The 14,600-nt window shown below is 37.9% G+C and overlaps 2 protein-coding genes across 2 annotated transcripts; one reads left to right on the top strand and one right to left on the bottom strand.

Moving 5' to 3' along the window:
- Window positions 1–6,920, top strand: clic2 (chloride intracellular channel 2). Its single transcript, XM_050042872.1, has 6 exons — window positions 1–258; window positions 2,345–2,454; window positions 3,036–3,161; window positions 3,275–3,375; window positions 4,645–4,826; window positions 6,424–6,920. The coding sequence occupies exons 1-6, from the start codon at window positions 205–207 to the stop codon at window positions 6,583–6,585; spliced, it is 735 nt and encodes a 244-aa protein (XP_049898829.1). The 5' UTR covers window positions 1–204; the 3' UTR covers window positions 6,586–6,920.
- Window positions 6,921–7,139: 219 nt separating this feature from the next.
- Window positions 7,140–10,946, bottom strand: urp1 (urotensin-related peptide 1). Its single transcript, XM_050042873.1, has 5 exons — window positions 10,809–10,946; window positions 10,316–10,444; window positions 10,194–10,234; window positions 8,723–8,828; window positions 7,140–7,414 (listed from the first exon to the last, which is right to left on the bottom strand). Exons 1-5 carry the CDS (start codon window positions 10,909–10,911, stop codon window positions 7,383–7,385), a joined length of 411 nt encoding a protein of 136 aa, XP_049898830.1. The 5' UTR covers window positions 10,912–10,946; the 3' UTR covers window positions 7,140–7,382.
- Window positions 10,947–14,600: the final 3,654 nt, after the last annotated feature.

Below are 14,600 nucleotides of genomic sequence, written 5' to 3'. Positions count from 1 at the left end.
CCCTCAGACAAAACACAACCAGCTGGGAGGTGTCACACTTTCTCCTGACATCCACAACTGCACAGACACTTAAAACCACAGCAGCACTTGTACAAGGGAACTGTTGTCAGCCTTCTCTTTTCTACAGCTCTGAGGATTTATTGAGGAGAAGCTTTGACTGGACTTTACAAAAGAAAAAGAAAAAGTGAACTTTTTTGGGACGACATGGCACTGAGGCAGAACTCTGACAAGGAGCCAAGCATCGAGCTGTTCATCAAGGTCAGTCATTTTTTTTTCAGTTTCACTAAGAAGTGGACTGCAAAATGTCAGGGAGAGACAAATATACCTCAAAGTGTGTAATGACATTTCTCCTCATTTACCTGTCTTATATTTTCTATTTAAGAGGGAAAGAAACAGGCAAACAATGGTTCACTTATTAAATTAAAGGGCAGACATCTGCAGTATGTTGATGTGTGATCAATCAGAGGTCAACTCTCATCTTGATGGATGCCATCTATAGATACCGTCTGCTACAGATGCTGAAGTGTTTGTAACCCTGCTGAGGGTCTCAGCACTGTTTCTTTATCAGTGAACTCTGGCCACAGACAGACAGTCCGCCTTATCATCACACACCCAGACGGAGTTGAGAGCATGCAGGATGACTGGCCCCAAGTCTGATCCAGGCACACCCACTTTACTTGGGCAGGGCAGATGTATTTATGAAGCACATTATATACTCAGAGGTGCTTTAAATTAAGCTTGAAGAACAATTCAAAGTTAAAACGAGGCAGTTAGGGGTTAAAACAATATGATTTTTAAAAAAAAAAAAAAAAAGCAAAATAAGAAAAGATAAAATAATAAATGAATAATATAATTTGAAATTGTAATGATAATACAATGATAATAATGCGTTGAGTTTTAAAAACATTTAGCTGAAAGCGCTTGTGAATATTAAGGTTTTCAAAGTGGATAAAGTCCAATTGTTGTGGCATATTTCCTGACACCCTCAGGCAGTTGGTTCAATTGCTGTGCTGCATTATGACCTCTTACACATTTAGATAGGCCTATACTCCTCTATATCGAGAAGTCATACAAACAAATAGTAGTTTTTCTCTTTTCTCACCTCAGATTGTTTTTTAATATTCAAACGTTCTCTTCATTCTCATGGTGCTACCTTTACACAGATGTGTTTTTGTTAAAGGCATCCATGCAGAGCCACTGTGTCTTCTGTTGTATGAAACAAGGTCAAGTGAAGTTCACAAACAATTCAAGACAGCACAATATGTGATAGACATGTCAATGTGTAGATAAAACATTAAAAATTCAATCCCTTAAAGGAATAGTGCAACATTTTGGGACATATATTTGCTCTCTTGCCACACTCATGTCTGTATGTTAAATTCAAAGCTACGCCCAGGAGACGTTAGCTTAGCTTAGCATAATGACTGGCAACAAGGGGAAACAGCTAACCTGCCTCTGTCCAAAGTCACACTGTGATTCATTTGTGTAATCTGCACAAAAAAAACAAGGTTTGAAAATGAGAAGTTGTGGTTTTACAGGGGGGTTACACCTCCTCTGGATGCAATGTGAACAAGCGAGCAGGCGGATTCTTTCAGTGTTTCCCCAATGAAGATGTCCTAAGGTGCTCAGTGCATACAGAGAACAGGCTAAGTGACATGTTGCTGGTTTGAAACATCACTTTGGCGAAGCTTTGCACACCTTCAGCCTATTTAGTCCTCCAATGGCTCCGTGAATGTTGCGCTCATACTATATCTGGACACTTTTTCGTGGTCCCTCCCTGTATGTTAGGAAGCAGTGTTATGTGCTGGGTTATTGCTCGGTAAGGCACAGACAAAACACCAAGAGGTCACCGCTTCCAGCCAAGAAACAATCCTGCTAGTAAACCCTCGTAAGACAGTAAATCTTCAATTTTACTCTTCTGTTTTTGGATTAAACAGACAATATGTCATGTGTTATGTATTGAGCTGTACTTTGGATGGATCCAGCAAAGCCAGAGTCTTTATGCTAAGCTAAGCTAACTGGCTGCTGGCTCTGCTCATGTTTCCCATTGTCAGTGAGAACGATATCAATCTTCTCATCTATCTCCTCCCAAGCACGTAAATAGTTTCCCAAAATGTCAAACTATTCCTTTGACATCAAGGAGGAGGAAAGCAAATTTTAGCGTCTGTTGTTTTCTGCTGCAACACAATGCCTGCTTTTCCCTCCATGGAGGAAACCGCCCAGACACGCCTGTCACTTCCAAAATCGAGAGGAGAAGAGAAGTTGTGATTGCTTCACTGTGCTGAAAGAGGACATTCGTGGCTCATGTGGTCATAAAATAAAGTTTCCTTTCTGTGTTTTTCAGGCTGGACATGATGGCGAGAACGTGGGGAACTGCCCGTTCTGTCAGAGGCTCTTCATGGTTTTGTGGCTGAAAGGAGTCAAGTTTACAGTGACCACTGTTGATATGAGGAAGTAAGCACCCCCCCCCTCCTCTGGTGAAAACACTTCCTGAGCATCTGGTCATGGGGACTTTCACACAGAGCTCTATTAAGAAGCTAAATAGGGAGAAATTGAGAGTAACTCAAAACCATTTCTCACTTATCAATAGGTGTGTTGCTCACTCGGGCTGACGGAGGTTAGAAGGAGGAACCCGTTAAAGCCAAAGTATACAAAGAGCTCTGTGTCGCTGTCAAACAAACACCTTCTTTAATTGTGGCTTTATTGTGCGAATTTCTCAGGGTCATTACCGGTGAGCAAATAAGATCAGGAAACTTTGAAAGGATGCTGATAATTGAATGATTCAGAACACACACACACGCAGCGGGCCTCTTACAGCCACTCCCAGCGCTGTGTGTTTTTGTAACTAAACCAACAGCCAATGTTGAAATCATTAATCCACAGAGCCACATTTGGTTCTGACAGCCTCGATAACCACCGCGCTCTCACTTTTGACGTGTTTGATAACAGCCTGATTGAATGAACTGAGTGAATACATCTATAAGTCAGATGTCTCCCCCCTCACCACCCTCCTTCATCTTCATCTTTCTCTACAGGAAGCCAGCTGAGCTCAAAGACCTGGCCCCCGGGACCAACCCTCCTTTCCTCCTCTATAACGGCACCCTCAAAACAGACTTCATCAAAATCGAGGAGTTTCTTGAGCAAACACTGGCCCCGCCCAGGTACTATCACGCTTAGTCTTTACACAAATATTAATCAAGTGTGAATTCAGTGGTGGCTTACTCTAATCAAACGAGTTTACTCCCTGGCTGCTCCTTGCTCCTCTCCCCTGCAGGTATCCTCATCTCAGCCCGCTGAACAAAGAGTCCTTTGATGTGGGCGCTGACATTTTTGCAAAGTTCTCTGCTTTCATCAAGAACAGCCCGAATAACGCCTGTAAGCTGTGATTCATTAAACACACAACTGCACATAATGTTCTCAGTTATTCTTATTTATGGATGTGAGATAAAATGCTACTAGGGGCTTTACCTCAGCATTTCCATTCCACTTTCTACTTCTAAGTACATAGAGGTTATTCAAGTACTCTAGTTAAGTAGAATTTTGAGGTACTTGATACTTGACATACTTGAGTATTTCAATTTAAGGCTACTTAATACTTTTACTTCACTACATTTCAGGGAAATATTGTACTTTTACTCTATTACATTTATTTGACAGCCACAGTTACTGGTTCCCAATAAAATTAGAGATTTTATTCACAAAATACATGACCAGCCTCTAAAATGTGATTATTTTCTTACAGTCTAAACTCCCCAACAGTATATTAAAAATGAGCTCAACCTCGTCCAACTAACATTTAAATACTTACATGTTAATACATCAGCTATAATAATTAAATAATGTGATATTACGATACGATACGATACGATACGGTACGGTACGGTACGGCACGGTACGATACGATATGATACGATACGATACGATACGATACGGTACAGTACGGTACGATATGATACGATACGAAATGATGCCATATACTTTTTTTGTCCCCCAAGGGAAATTTGTCTTGGACTCAGGAGCTGCACAAGTTTTGCTGCCTTACAATAATAGTCCAGATGAAATAAAAAGCATACACCATTAAAAAAGAAACATAAAAATACATACCACACATAACAGTATTGTACATCAGCCACTCATTATAATAGAAACCCTATAATTGGGGCTATTCTGCACAATAAGTACTTATATTTTCCTGATAATACTGCTGTACTTTTACTTAAGAAAACATTTCAACCCAATAATTTTACTTGTAACAGAGTTAATATACAGAGTGGAGTTTGATACTTTTACTTAAGTAAAAAATCTGAACACTTATTGCACCACTGATAAAAAGTTAAAATACTTATTATCCAGAAAAAAAATGGCACCATATTTTATTATCTGTGTCAATTCTGTTGAAGTGAAGCTAATTTATACTTATACAGATTGATGTTTACAATATTTCCTTCTTAAATGTTACTGAGTAAATGTATAAAGTTGCATAAAATTGAAGCACTCACATAAAGTACAAGTACCTTAGAACTGTACTTGAATACAATACTTACGTAAACGTATATTTTACCTACATGTAGTTGCATTACATTACACACAATTCAGGACAAAAGAACGACATATCTCTCATACCTGTGTTTCTGACCCCTCCAGTTCACCAGAAAAACCTGCTGCGGGAGTTCAAGCGTCTGGACAACTACCTGATCTCGCCCCTCCCCGAGGAGGTCGACCACAACTCCAGAGAAACCATCACTGTCTCCAAGAGGAAGTACCTGGACGGAGACCGCCTCACCTTAGCTGACTGCAACCTGCTGCCCAAACTGCACGTTATCAGGGTGAGACTTCAGCTGTGGTTTTATTCTGGGGTAATCTTTGGTATAGTGTCGAGTGTTTTTGTTTTTTGCTTGGATATTTAGTGTCTGGAGACAGAGGTGGTAATTAACTGAGTACAGGTACTCAACTACTCTACTTAAATACAATTCTGAGGTACTTGACATTTGACATAATTGAGTATTTCCATGTTATTCTACATAATACTTGTGTTTCACTGCATTGCAGAGGGAATTGTACTTTTTACTACTAGTTATTTAGCTGCTATAGTTACATGCTGTTTTTCATATTTAGATCTTTAGATTTTACATTAAAAAACATATGATAAGCTTATAAAATACAATGCATCATTTTTTTGTGATTTAAATTTTTATTGTTTTCTTTTTATAGGGTATACATTTTACATTTAATGCAGTAATGCATAGATTTCAGTTATGTTGCTACCCACTGAAATATTATTATGAAAACTGAGAAATTAAAAAAAAATAAAATAAATAAAAAATTACAAAACACGGGCAGGAAAAAAAAGAGCAGATAACAAAAATGTACTACAACTAATAAGAACAAAAATAAATAAATAAATTAATTAATTAATAAAAAAAAAATAGGTTAGTGCTGAGTTGTGCAGAGTACATAGTAAATTAGTTCGCAGCAATATCATACATGTGTACATTTTAAAAGTTTACACCATAGAATATACAATTCATTATTTATGAGCTCATAAATACAATGCATCATTAAAGACTAACCAACCTTTTTGGCTCGTGACTCCTTGGTTTGGGTCCCCCTGTTACATTACAGATGTCTATGAGTTGTTAATAGCTCCACCACAGAGAGATTTCCCCTCTGAGCTTCTCAAATGGTTTCATTTAAATAACAGTTTAAGGCCCAAAGAGACAAAAATTCTGCAATATTTCACAAAAAGTTCAAAAGATAAAAATAAATGTTTGTATCAGACCTTTGTTTTGTCTTCCCTCTCCCATTCATCATCTCATGACCACTCAGGTTTATCTTGTGACTCTGTGGAGGGGACCGTCTCTTGGTTGGAAACCACTACACTAAACTAACAAACTTTAGATATTACAAAGTAGTTAAAAGTAGCCTCACCTCGACCAGCTACAACAGTAAAATGCTGCTTACACACTGATGCATCACCATTAACAATGTACAAATGTAATTTATAGTAATTTATCAGAGATGGGGCCCGGTTTTCTGCATAGTTAATTATTTTATATTTAATACTTAAAGCACATTTTGCTGATGATACTTGCATACGTTTACTTCCAGGGGTATTTTTACAGTTTACTTGAGTATTTCAGTGCCGAACTACTTCATATGTTTACTCAACTATGTTTGAGAGAAATCTTGTATTTGTTTGAATCCACTACATTTGTCTGACAGTCATAGTTACTTAACAGTTTAGGATTTTAAAAACCTATAATGACCATTAAAAGTAATGCATTCTGGTAAAGTACATAAAACAGTATAACACAGAGTATTTCTACATCATTTTACTTCAGTAAATGATCTGAATACTTCTTCCATCTCTGATTTGCATGTACCTGATGTGCTAATTTTGATCTTCCTTTCCATTTATTTCAGGTTGCTGCCAAAAAGTACTGTGACTTTGACATCCCTGCTGAGTTCACAGGCGTGTGGCGATACCTTCAAAACGCCTACGAGAGAGAGGAGTTCAAACAGACGTGTCCGGCCGACATTGAAATCGAGAAGGCTTACTTCACCGTGGCCAACCAGAGGAAATAAAAACCTCTGATCCTCTGTAACGAATGTCCTGTTTTCACTCACCATGCATGTGGAGCTGGTGATCTGTAGAGGGTGCTACAACCTACAAGAATAAACCAAGGTGATGAATCAGACACTATTCACCTTAAAAAACCTTCACCTGTTGTAGCTGTGAGACAGTAGGACACGCTGAAGCAAATGTTTTATTGGTTGTTTGTATTGACTGTTTATCCATACTCACTCAGACTGATGGTATCTTTATGCCACGATGAAAAGGCCAAATGTGCAATTGACTGTAGATGTTTTTGTTTATAGTGTAAATAAATATTTTTCCTTGCTTTTTACGATCAAAACACCCTCATTAATAAACATATGATTGTGTGTGAGCAGCAGCTGCAGAAACCTTCAAAAACAGTTCATGTTATTGACTCACTGTCACACTAATAATAAAACATATAAAGTTAATTTGTCATAATCCTGATTCTTGTGTGTGTGTGTGTGTGTGTGTGTGTGTGTGTGTGTGTGTGTGTGTGTGTGCTGACTACTACTGCTCCTTTATTTAGGTCTTAAACTGTAAATATTATAAACATCTATCAGTATCACAAGTATCACAACCAAGACCAGGTCACATAAAAGGCATTTCTGATAGTCAAGTTTATTTTCAGCCACAAAAAAAGACAGTTTTACAGCTTCAAAAATATATCTTCTGTCAATCCAGTAAAGACCATTCTGTTTGATGGGAAACAAAAATGACGATGGAGAGTGGAGACGTTTCCAACCAGGCCAAATCACACCAGACGTCCTGCAGCTGCTGGGCTCTAGTTGGTGACACAGTATTTCCAGAAACATGCTGACGGGGCATCAGAGAGCAGATATTAAAACACTTTAAGACATTTGACACGCTACCTGAAATTCTTACAGTTATAACACTTAATATTTATTTTAACCAAATACCATGTATTGTCAAAATGTTTCTCCATATAACAATTTTACTACTGGTATTTTTGTATATTACATATATTCTAATATTAAAGGGTTCTTCTTGTAAAGTCTTGTCTAATCCGGATCGAGGATCAAAGGAAAGAGTGTTATATGTTGTACATCCAGCTGGCCACCAACGTTGTTACACATTAGTATTTGGTTAAATTTAAGTTGTGACATCAGGTGACCAAAAATTCAATGTAAGGACGTCGTCTAATGCCAACATCAATTTTTCGTAGAATACTGGCGACAGATGATGTTACTATTCTGTTGGTTCTAAGTTGTGTTGTTAAATAACCAAAAATCCAACAACTTCCAAACGTCTAATGAGAATGTCATCATGACCTAGAATAATGTGAGGTATGGAGACAAAACCCAACGTCTGCTAGACATTATCATGTTAACGTCCACACAACATGAAGTTCTATCGTTGTTAGACATTTAAAATATCGACAATTCAATTGTCATTCAACCAAAATTTAACGTGTGTCTGTTGTATACAATATAATAATAGAATATAATAACAGACAGGAGGTCTGCGTCACCACAACGTGTAGTTACATTTCTGGGGATGTACATGTCAGGCTACGGCGTAGGCTCTATGTCGATGCAGACTCTATGCCATAGGTACAGCACTGATTCGACGCAGAAGTAAAAAATCCCGCTTAAGAGTCCAACATCTTTCTGACGTCATCACTAACTGGGCAGGTTGTAAAGTCCTTTTAAAAAATGTTTTATAAATAAAATAAATTTCACCAGACAACATGTTGTCATATTTTTGAATTCAGTATTTTTTCCACTAAATAAACTTCACTACATTTGAAATCACATTTATTACATCTGTGATGCGATTTAGGAAAACAAATGCAGACTTTTCTGAGCCTTTAAAATAAGGTGCTGTTTACATTCACATCAGTGAGGCTAGTACCAGTGCTTCTATATCTACTTTAGTACAATATAATGGTTTCAGTGTACTTCTACTTTAGTTGATACGCTGGTGCTGCATTAGCACAAGCCTTAGTTAAACATTCTTCTGATGAGATTATTGCATTAAATAACGTCAGCTCAAAGACAGTGTCAGGTTTTTTATATGATGTCAGCTCAGGATTAAATGCTCGGAGCTGTTTTCACAGACCGTGTATAAAGAGCAGGTGTGGCGTGTCCCTGATAGACTCACCTCTTTTGTTTGTTTTTGGCAAGTTCTGCTCTGATCTGAGAAAACCCTGAGAGCGAAGCTTGTCAGCCGCTGCCAGCTTCAAGACGGCTTCTCTGAGGTCCTCGACCTGAAAACAAGAAAAACAAAACATGATGCAGATGATGTGTTGTAGCTACGCACTCATTTACAGTACACTACAGCCACATCACATTGGTTTCTAGTGGATTTTAGGGCATTACTTTCAAATCCACAGGCGAAGATTTCAGGGGGAGGCAGGGGACACATTCCCCTCAATAAATAGAACATGTGCATTTGTCCCACACTATAAAAACTGACCTTAATTTTGATGACATTAAAGACATGTTCACCTTTGACTGATGCAGGAAAGGCACAAATTGTTGCATAAAATTCATAGACTGTATAAAAATATCAAATGTAGCCAACATGCCATCATCCATTGATCTTTTGGAGCCTTGAGTTTGGCATTTTCGCTGTCACCATCTTGGCTTTTTGGAGCCTTGAGTTACAAGGATGGGAGCTGTTGAGGAGCGAGGGGTGATTCTGACTGAGACTGAGGACACTATCGGCAGGCAGCCTGTCTCTAAAAGCAGGCACACCCCTAATAACGCGGAACTTCACACCTTAATAAAAATTTAAACAGGTGACTTATATGAAAATTCTCCCACCATACAATTGTCACGAACAGGAAAATTAGCTATACAAAAGGAAACCACTTTTTTACCAGGCTGTAAACATGTTTATTTCTGCTGTTAAGTTTGGCATTTTAACATGGCGGTCTATGGGGACCGCCTCACTTTTGGAGTCATTCGAGGAGCTGCTTTTGACACTTCCGTGTTGGCTTCATTTTTCAGGACGGGACGTTTCCGTTTGGTAAAAAAGAAGTCACCAGAATGCAGGAAATTGTTTGGCACTTCCGTGTTGGCTTCATTTTTCAGGACGGGACGTTTCCATTTGGTAAAAAAGAAGTCACCAGAATGCAGGAAATTAAATGTTTAATCCTTAAATTTTCCTAGGGGAGGCCTACCAACCTCCTCTGTTTCATATGTGCCTCCCTCAATGCAGAAACAAAATCTACACCCCTGTTTAAAGCCCTCTGTGGTCTGATTCCTGTATTCATTTGTGAGCCTCTGTGCCTGAATGTACCTGATCTCAATCTCAGATCCTGCAATAAACGTCTGTAAGCCCCCCCGGTGTATGGCAAATGGTGAAAAATGCTGATCACTGTTTCCCAATAAAGCTGAAGATGAAGTCTTCAGATGTCTTGTTTTGTCCACAACTCAAAAATATTAAGTTAACTGTCAATGAGGAGTATAGAAACCAGAAAATATTCACCTTTAAAAAGCTGTAATCAGAGAATTTTGTCTTTTTCTAAATTACTCAAACTGATGAACTGATTTTCAAATTAATCGATGATTCATTTCATAGTTGACAAATACTTGATAAATCAATTAGTGGTTGCGGTTCCACTTACCGTGTTTGCAAACTTATCTTGTTGTGCTGAATCTTTAGCGCCTTAAAAAAACAGACGGAGAAAAATCAATATATTGACCATTTGTGATTGATTAATCTGCATGATATTTGTATTATTTTTACCTCTACTCCAGGACTCTCTCCCTCCATTGTGCTGCATCAGTAGAGGATACAGATCATTCACCTCTCTCTGCTCCCCCTCAGCAGCGTTGGGTCCATCCTCTACCTCTGACACTAATTTTTGAATGAAATCTGTTGAGATAAAACAATCATCATCCTCTCATCATCACCCTCTCATTGTGAAGAACCCTGCAGTGAACGCAGAATAACTTAATTTAACTATATCTTGAAAAACAAAACCTAGAAAAGGATTAATATTTTATCAAAGTTAAGACAGAGCTTAACTTACTTAAGGACATTAATGAATAATATGAACAGAGTTTGGCTGAGTCATCATTGAGGTGTAAGCACTAACAACTGAGCTCATGTCTCACACAAATGCAGTAAAACAGACGGGTGGAGTGAATAGTGTTGATCAAGTCAAAAGGTCAAATTTAAAACGCCAAACTCACCTTTTCCAGTAAAATTAAAGAAGTCAACATGAACAGAGTCTTACCTGCCTGTGGCTCCAGGTTGGTCTCAGAGTACAGAGGTAGAGCATGTGTCCGTCTTGCAGAACAAATCACAGCTACAAGGTAAAACAGAGCTACAGACAGCATGGTGCCTCTATCTTTAGATGGACAGATCTGGACTATAACTCTGCCCGGCAAAGAACTTCACTTATATATCCTCCATGGCCATCCATCACAACCTGATCAATACATTATCATCACACCCAGTCTCCTCCTTAATGGTTTTGACGCGATGGATCAGGCGTCATAGACACAATTTAGGGGACTCTGTCAATTGAGCCGGAGCCTATCTGTGCTTGTACAGAGAGGCCTAACAAATGTTTACTCTGCGGCAGTAATCAGTGTCTGTCCAGCAGAGCGGTGATGGTTTATGTCTGACACCATTTCTGTGTGATGGCCTGTTCAAACGTATCATTGCTCATGTCTCAGGTACACAGCTGGTGGAGCTATGTCACCACAGGTTTCTACGTCATTTTGTGTTGAATGACTAACATTTTCTGAAGTGTTTAATCATGACTGTCTGATGATACAAACAGGTCAGAGGTTTAAACAAATAGTTGAATGCTTTGTTCTTGTGCATAATAATCCAGAATGGACAATGAACTTTCTCTATACAATTTTTGCACAATTTTGTTTTCAACATGTTGATCATAGCACAGATGCTGATTTGTATTTTATTTATTTTACACTGCCACTCTCTCATATATAAGTTACATTTTACACATAAGCCAAAATAAATCCACAATTCTCACATAAAGCAAAATTCGAGTGAAAACAAAGATTCAGAAGTTCATTTGTCAACTACTCTTGAGTGCTCTCCTACTTTTTCTGCTTGATTTGTCTCTGATATTGGATATGTCTGTACTTCCTTAATACTCTGAATATTGTATATGATAAAATGCTTTTACGTTTTGTGTTTTGTGTTGTCATCTTCCTCCTAATACAGGGGTTGGCAACCTTTACTATCAAAAGAGCCATTTTTGGCAAAAAAATAAAAATAAAAGTTAATCTGTCTGGAGCCGCAAAGCATATGTAGGCCTCATTATAAGGTAACACAGCCTTTTAAGTTGAATTCAGCCCATCAACATTACTAATAGATCTATACGAGCATTCATCAATATATGGCCATTCTGCAGTGGGATATTTTTAAATTATTTGGTACTTTTACTTTGCAGTGTTGCCAATGAAAGAAAAAAAATGTTTTCGCGCACTATTATATTCTCTATTTTCTGCTGATACTTTTCCCTTTTTGGATTTGGAATACATAGTTAGCCCAGCTAGGGAGACTCAAACTACTGTAGCCAACACCAGTGGTGTTTTAAGAGAAAAAGGCACCAGGCCACAGACGAATAACGCACACAAATCGGCATATAGGCTACACATTTTTACAGTTGAAGAATGTAAGAATCACTTTAGGCCTACAACAATAAATGAAAATTAAAATGTTGACAAAAACATAACGGTTATTCATTTCCATATAATTTTCTGTCAAAGCCACTAGGGAGCCACTGGAGAGGGACTAAAGAGACACATGTGGCTGTGGATCTGCAGGTTGCCTATGCTTACTGTATAGTATGGATTAAAAAGCCAAACCTGGTATGTATGGGTTAGGGGGAAGATGTTGGAGGGATGGGTAAAGGGATAAATGTTAAAAAATGTTAAAATGTGAAAATTACATTGCCCCTGTACACATACTCCATTTTGCATTTGTCTTAAATTTAAAAAAAAATCTAAAAGAACAGTTTGAAAATTAGGAGTGTCACTTTAAGAGGCTCAGAGTTGCTTTGAGCTAAATGCTAACTCATTTTAATTTAGCACAGGGGTCTTCAAAGTTTTCCAGACCAAAGACCCCTTGGCTAAAAACAGGGGTCTTTGGTCTTTATATACTGTTTAAAACTGAGTTGCACTTGAAATAATTCCTTGAATAATTTCTTGGGGTCTTCTCTTGCTTGTGCTTACCTGTTGCTGCTAATACAGCAGCAGTTGTAGCATGGCTAGGTGTGGTAGCCTCACCCTCACCTGTAGTTTCGCTTGTAGATTCTGAGGTGGACGGTATGTCAGAGTCTCATGTTCATAAAGTTATAAAACAATCCATAGTGGCTCACAAGAATATTTGTACATTTGGAATAATACTACTAACTGGCCAAAATATATTAATAATACATGACTGTTAGCTTAATAGTTCACCTTGCTGTTATGGAAGGCTGACCCACAGTGATTTAGCAGCTAGCTAACGTGATGGCACAAGGATTCATGGGTAGCAGTTAGTCATTAATGTTGTGTGTGCTGTATTTATTTTTTATTTTTTTTCAGTGAACAGGCTGATTTATCTTTGCTAATATATTTGATTCATTTCACTTTTGAAAAAAAAAGTAAGACTTAAATTAACAAACAATAATTTTATGGGTCCCCTGCGGTAACTCTGAGGAACCCCCAGCAAGCTAACGTAAGTGCTAATTAGCACTAACGTTACACAGGAATGCCCCAGGAATGAGTCCTAAAACCTGGACATGAGTTAACATTTTATCGATCACAGTTCCCTCGTTTCAAAGTCAATGGGTTTTTGGTTAGATGCCTGAGATAAGGTCTGTGATTAACACAAGCTTAAAAGACTTCCACGTTTTGTCCTACAACATAAAATACATCAGTGAATACCCCACTCCTGAACTTTGAAACTTCTATATGTCTTAGAAAAGGTGGTTGCTAATAAGTGGCAAAATGAGACTACAGAACGTCATCTTGCCACACCGCACCGAACACCAAATGGCAATGTTAAGTCATGCAGTGTAGTTTATTTATAGCCTCACAATAGCTTTTTACTTGTGGTGACTGCATTTAGGCTTCAATAATCACCAAAGTGGTGTTCATATTATCTTGCTGAACAAAAAATTTAAATATCATATACATTTGTTTGCCACTTATTTTCGGAAATAGGCCTAAGCCAAAATCCAATAGAAAAAATCCCATAGGCTTTTTGACGAAGGAACCAGTGTGATGCTAAATTCTGCGTCAGCCTATGGAAAAACATCATCCGGCACACTATTTAGTCAATTATTCGTCACAAAAATATTGTACAAATAAAAGTTTTGACCTGATGATTGAGCTGAATGAAAAGTTAAGGTTTACCAAGATTATTGTAAGATATCCATAAACATTTGCAATGAATTTCTTGGCCATCCATCTAGATATTTCATTTTATTTTCTGGAGCCATGCCACTTTCATGGCTAAAAGTGTTGTAAAAAAGAAAATGTAAACCTACACATGTCACAAGTGCAAATGTGCAGGGCAGTGCAAATGCAGCTGAGAACAAATTTCAGACAAGGCCAGAGATTTACAGAGGTCAAACTGTCCTAAGGAAATATGCTTAATTAATATCTTAATACAGATATGTCCAGATTTCCTCTTTACTTCATAATGAGCTAATTTGAGCTGCAAACATTGCATTTTTTCTATTATAATTAAGAAGAGATTTAAAGAGAACATGCAGATAGCTGTGTTGAGAGTCCTTTGGGAGTGTGAGATTAATTAATGCATCATTTTTTCATAAAGGCTTAAAACTCAACAGTAATTGTGTCTAAAAATATAAAAGATCAAAACAAGATAAGAGTTTCTGGCTGCTGGAGGAGGCTTTGGGCCGCAGGGCTTTTTGTCAAACTGAAAGGTCACTAATGCTTTTCAGATGAGTGTAGGTGTATCAGGTGATTTATAGGGTTGTCTTCACAATGTTGAAAACAACAACATTTGATACATTTGGCTGCAGAGCAGTCAATGAGAC

This window comes from Epinephelus moara, chromosome 4 (assembly GCF_006386435.1).
Source record: "Epinephelus moara isolate mb chromosome 4, YSFRI_EMoa_1.0, whole genome shotgun sequence".
Lineage (NCBI taxonomy): Eukaryota > Metazoa > Chordata > Actinopteri > Perciformes > Serranidae > Epinephelus > Epinephelus moara.
This window is presented reverse-complemented; position numbering and strand designations above follow the sequence as displayed.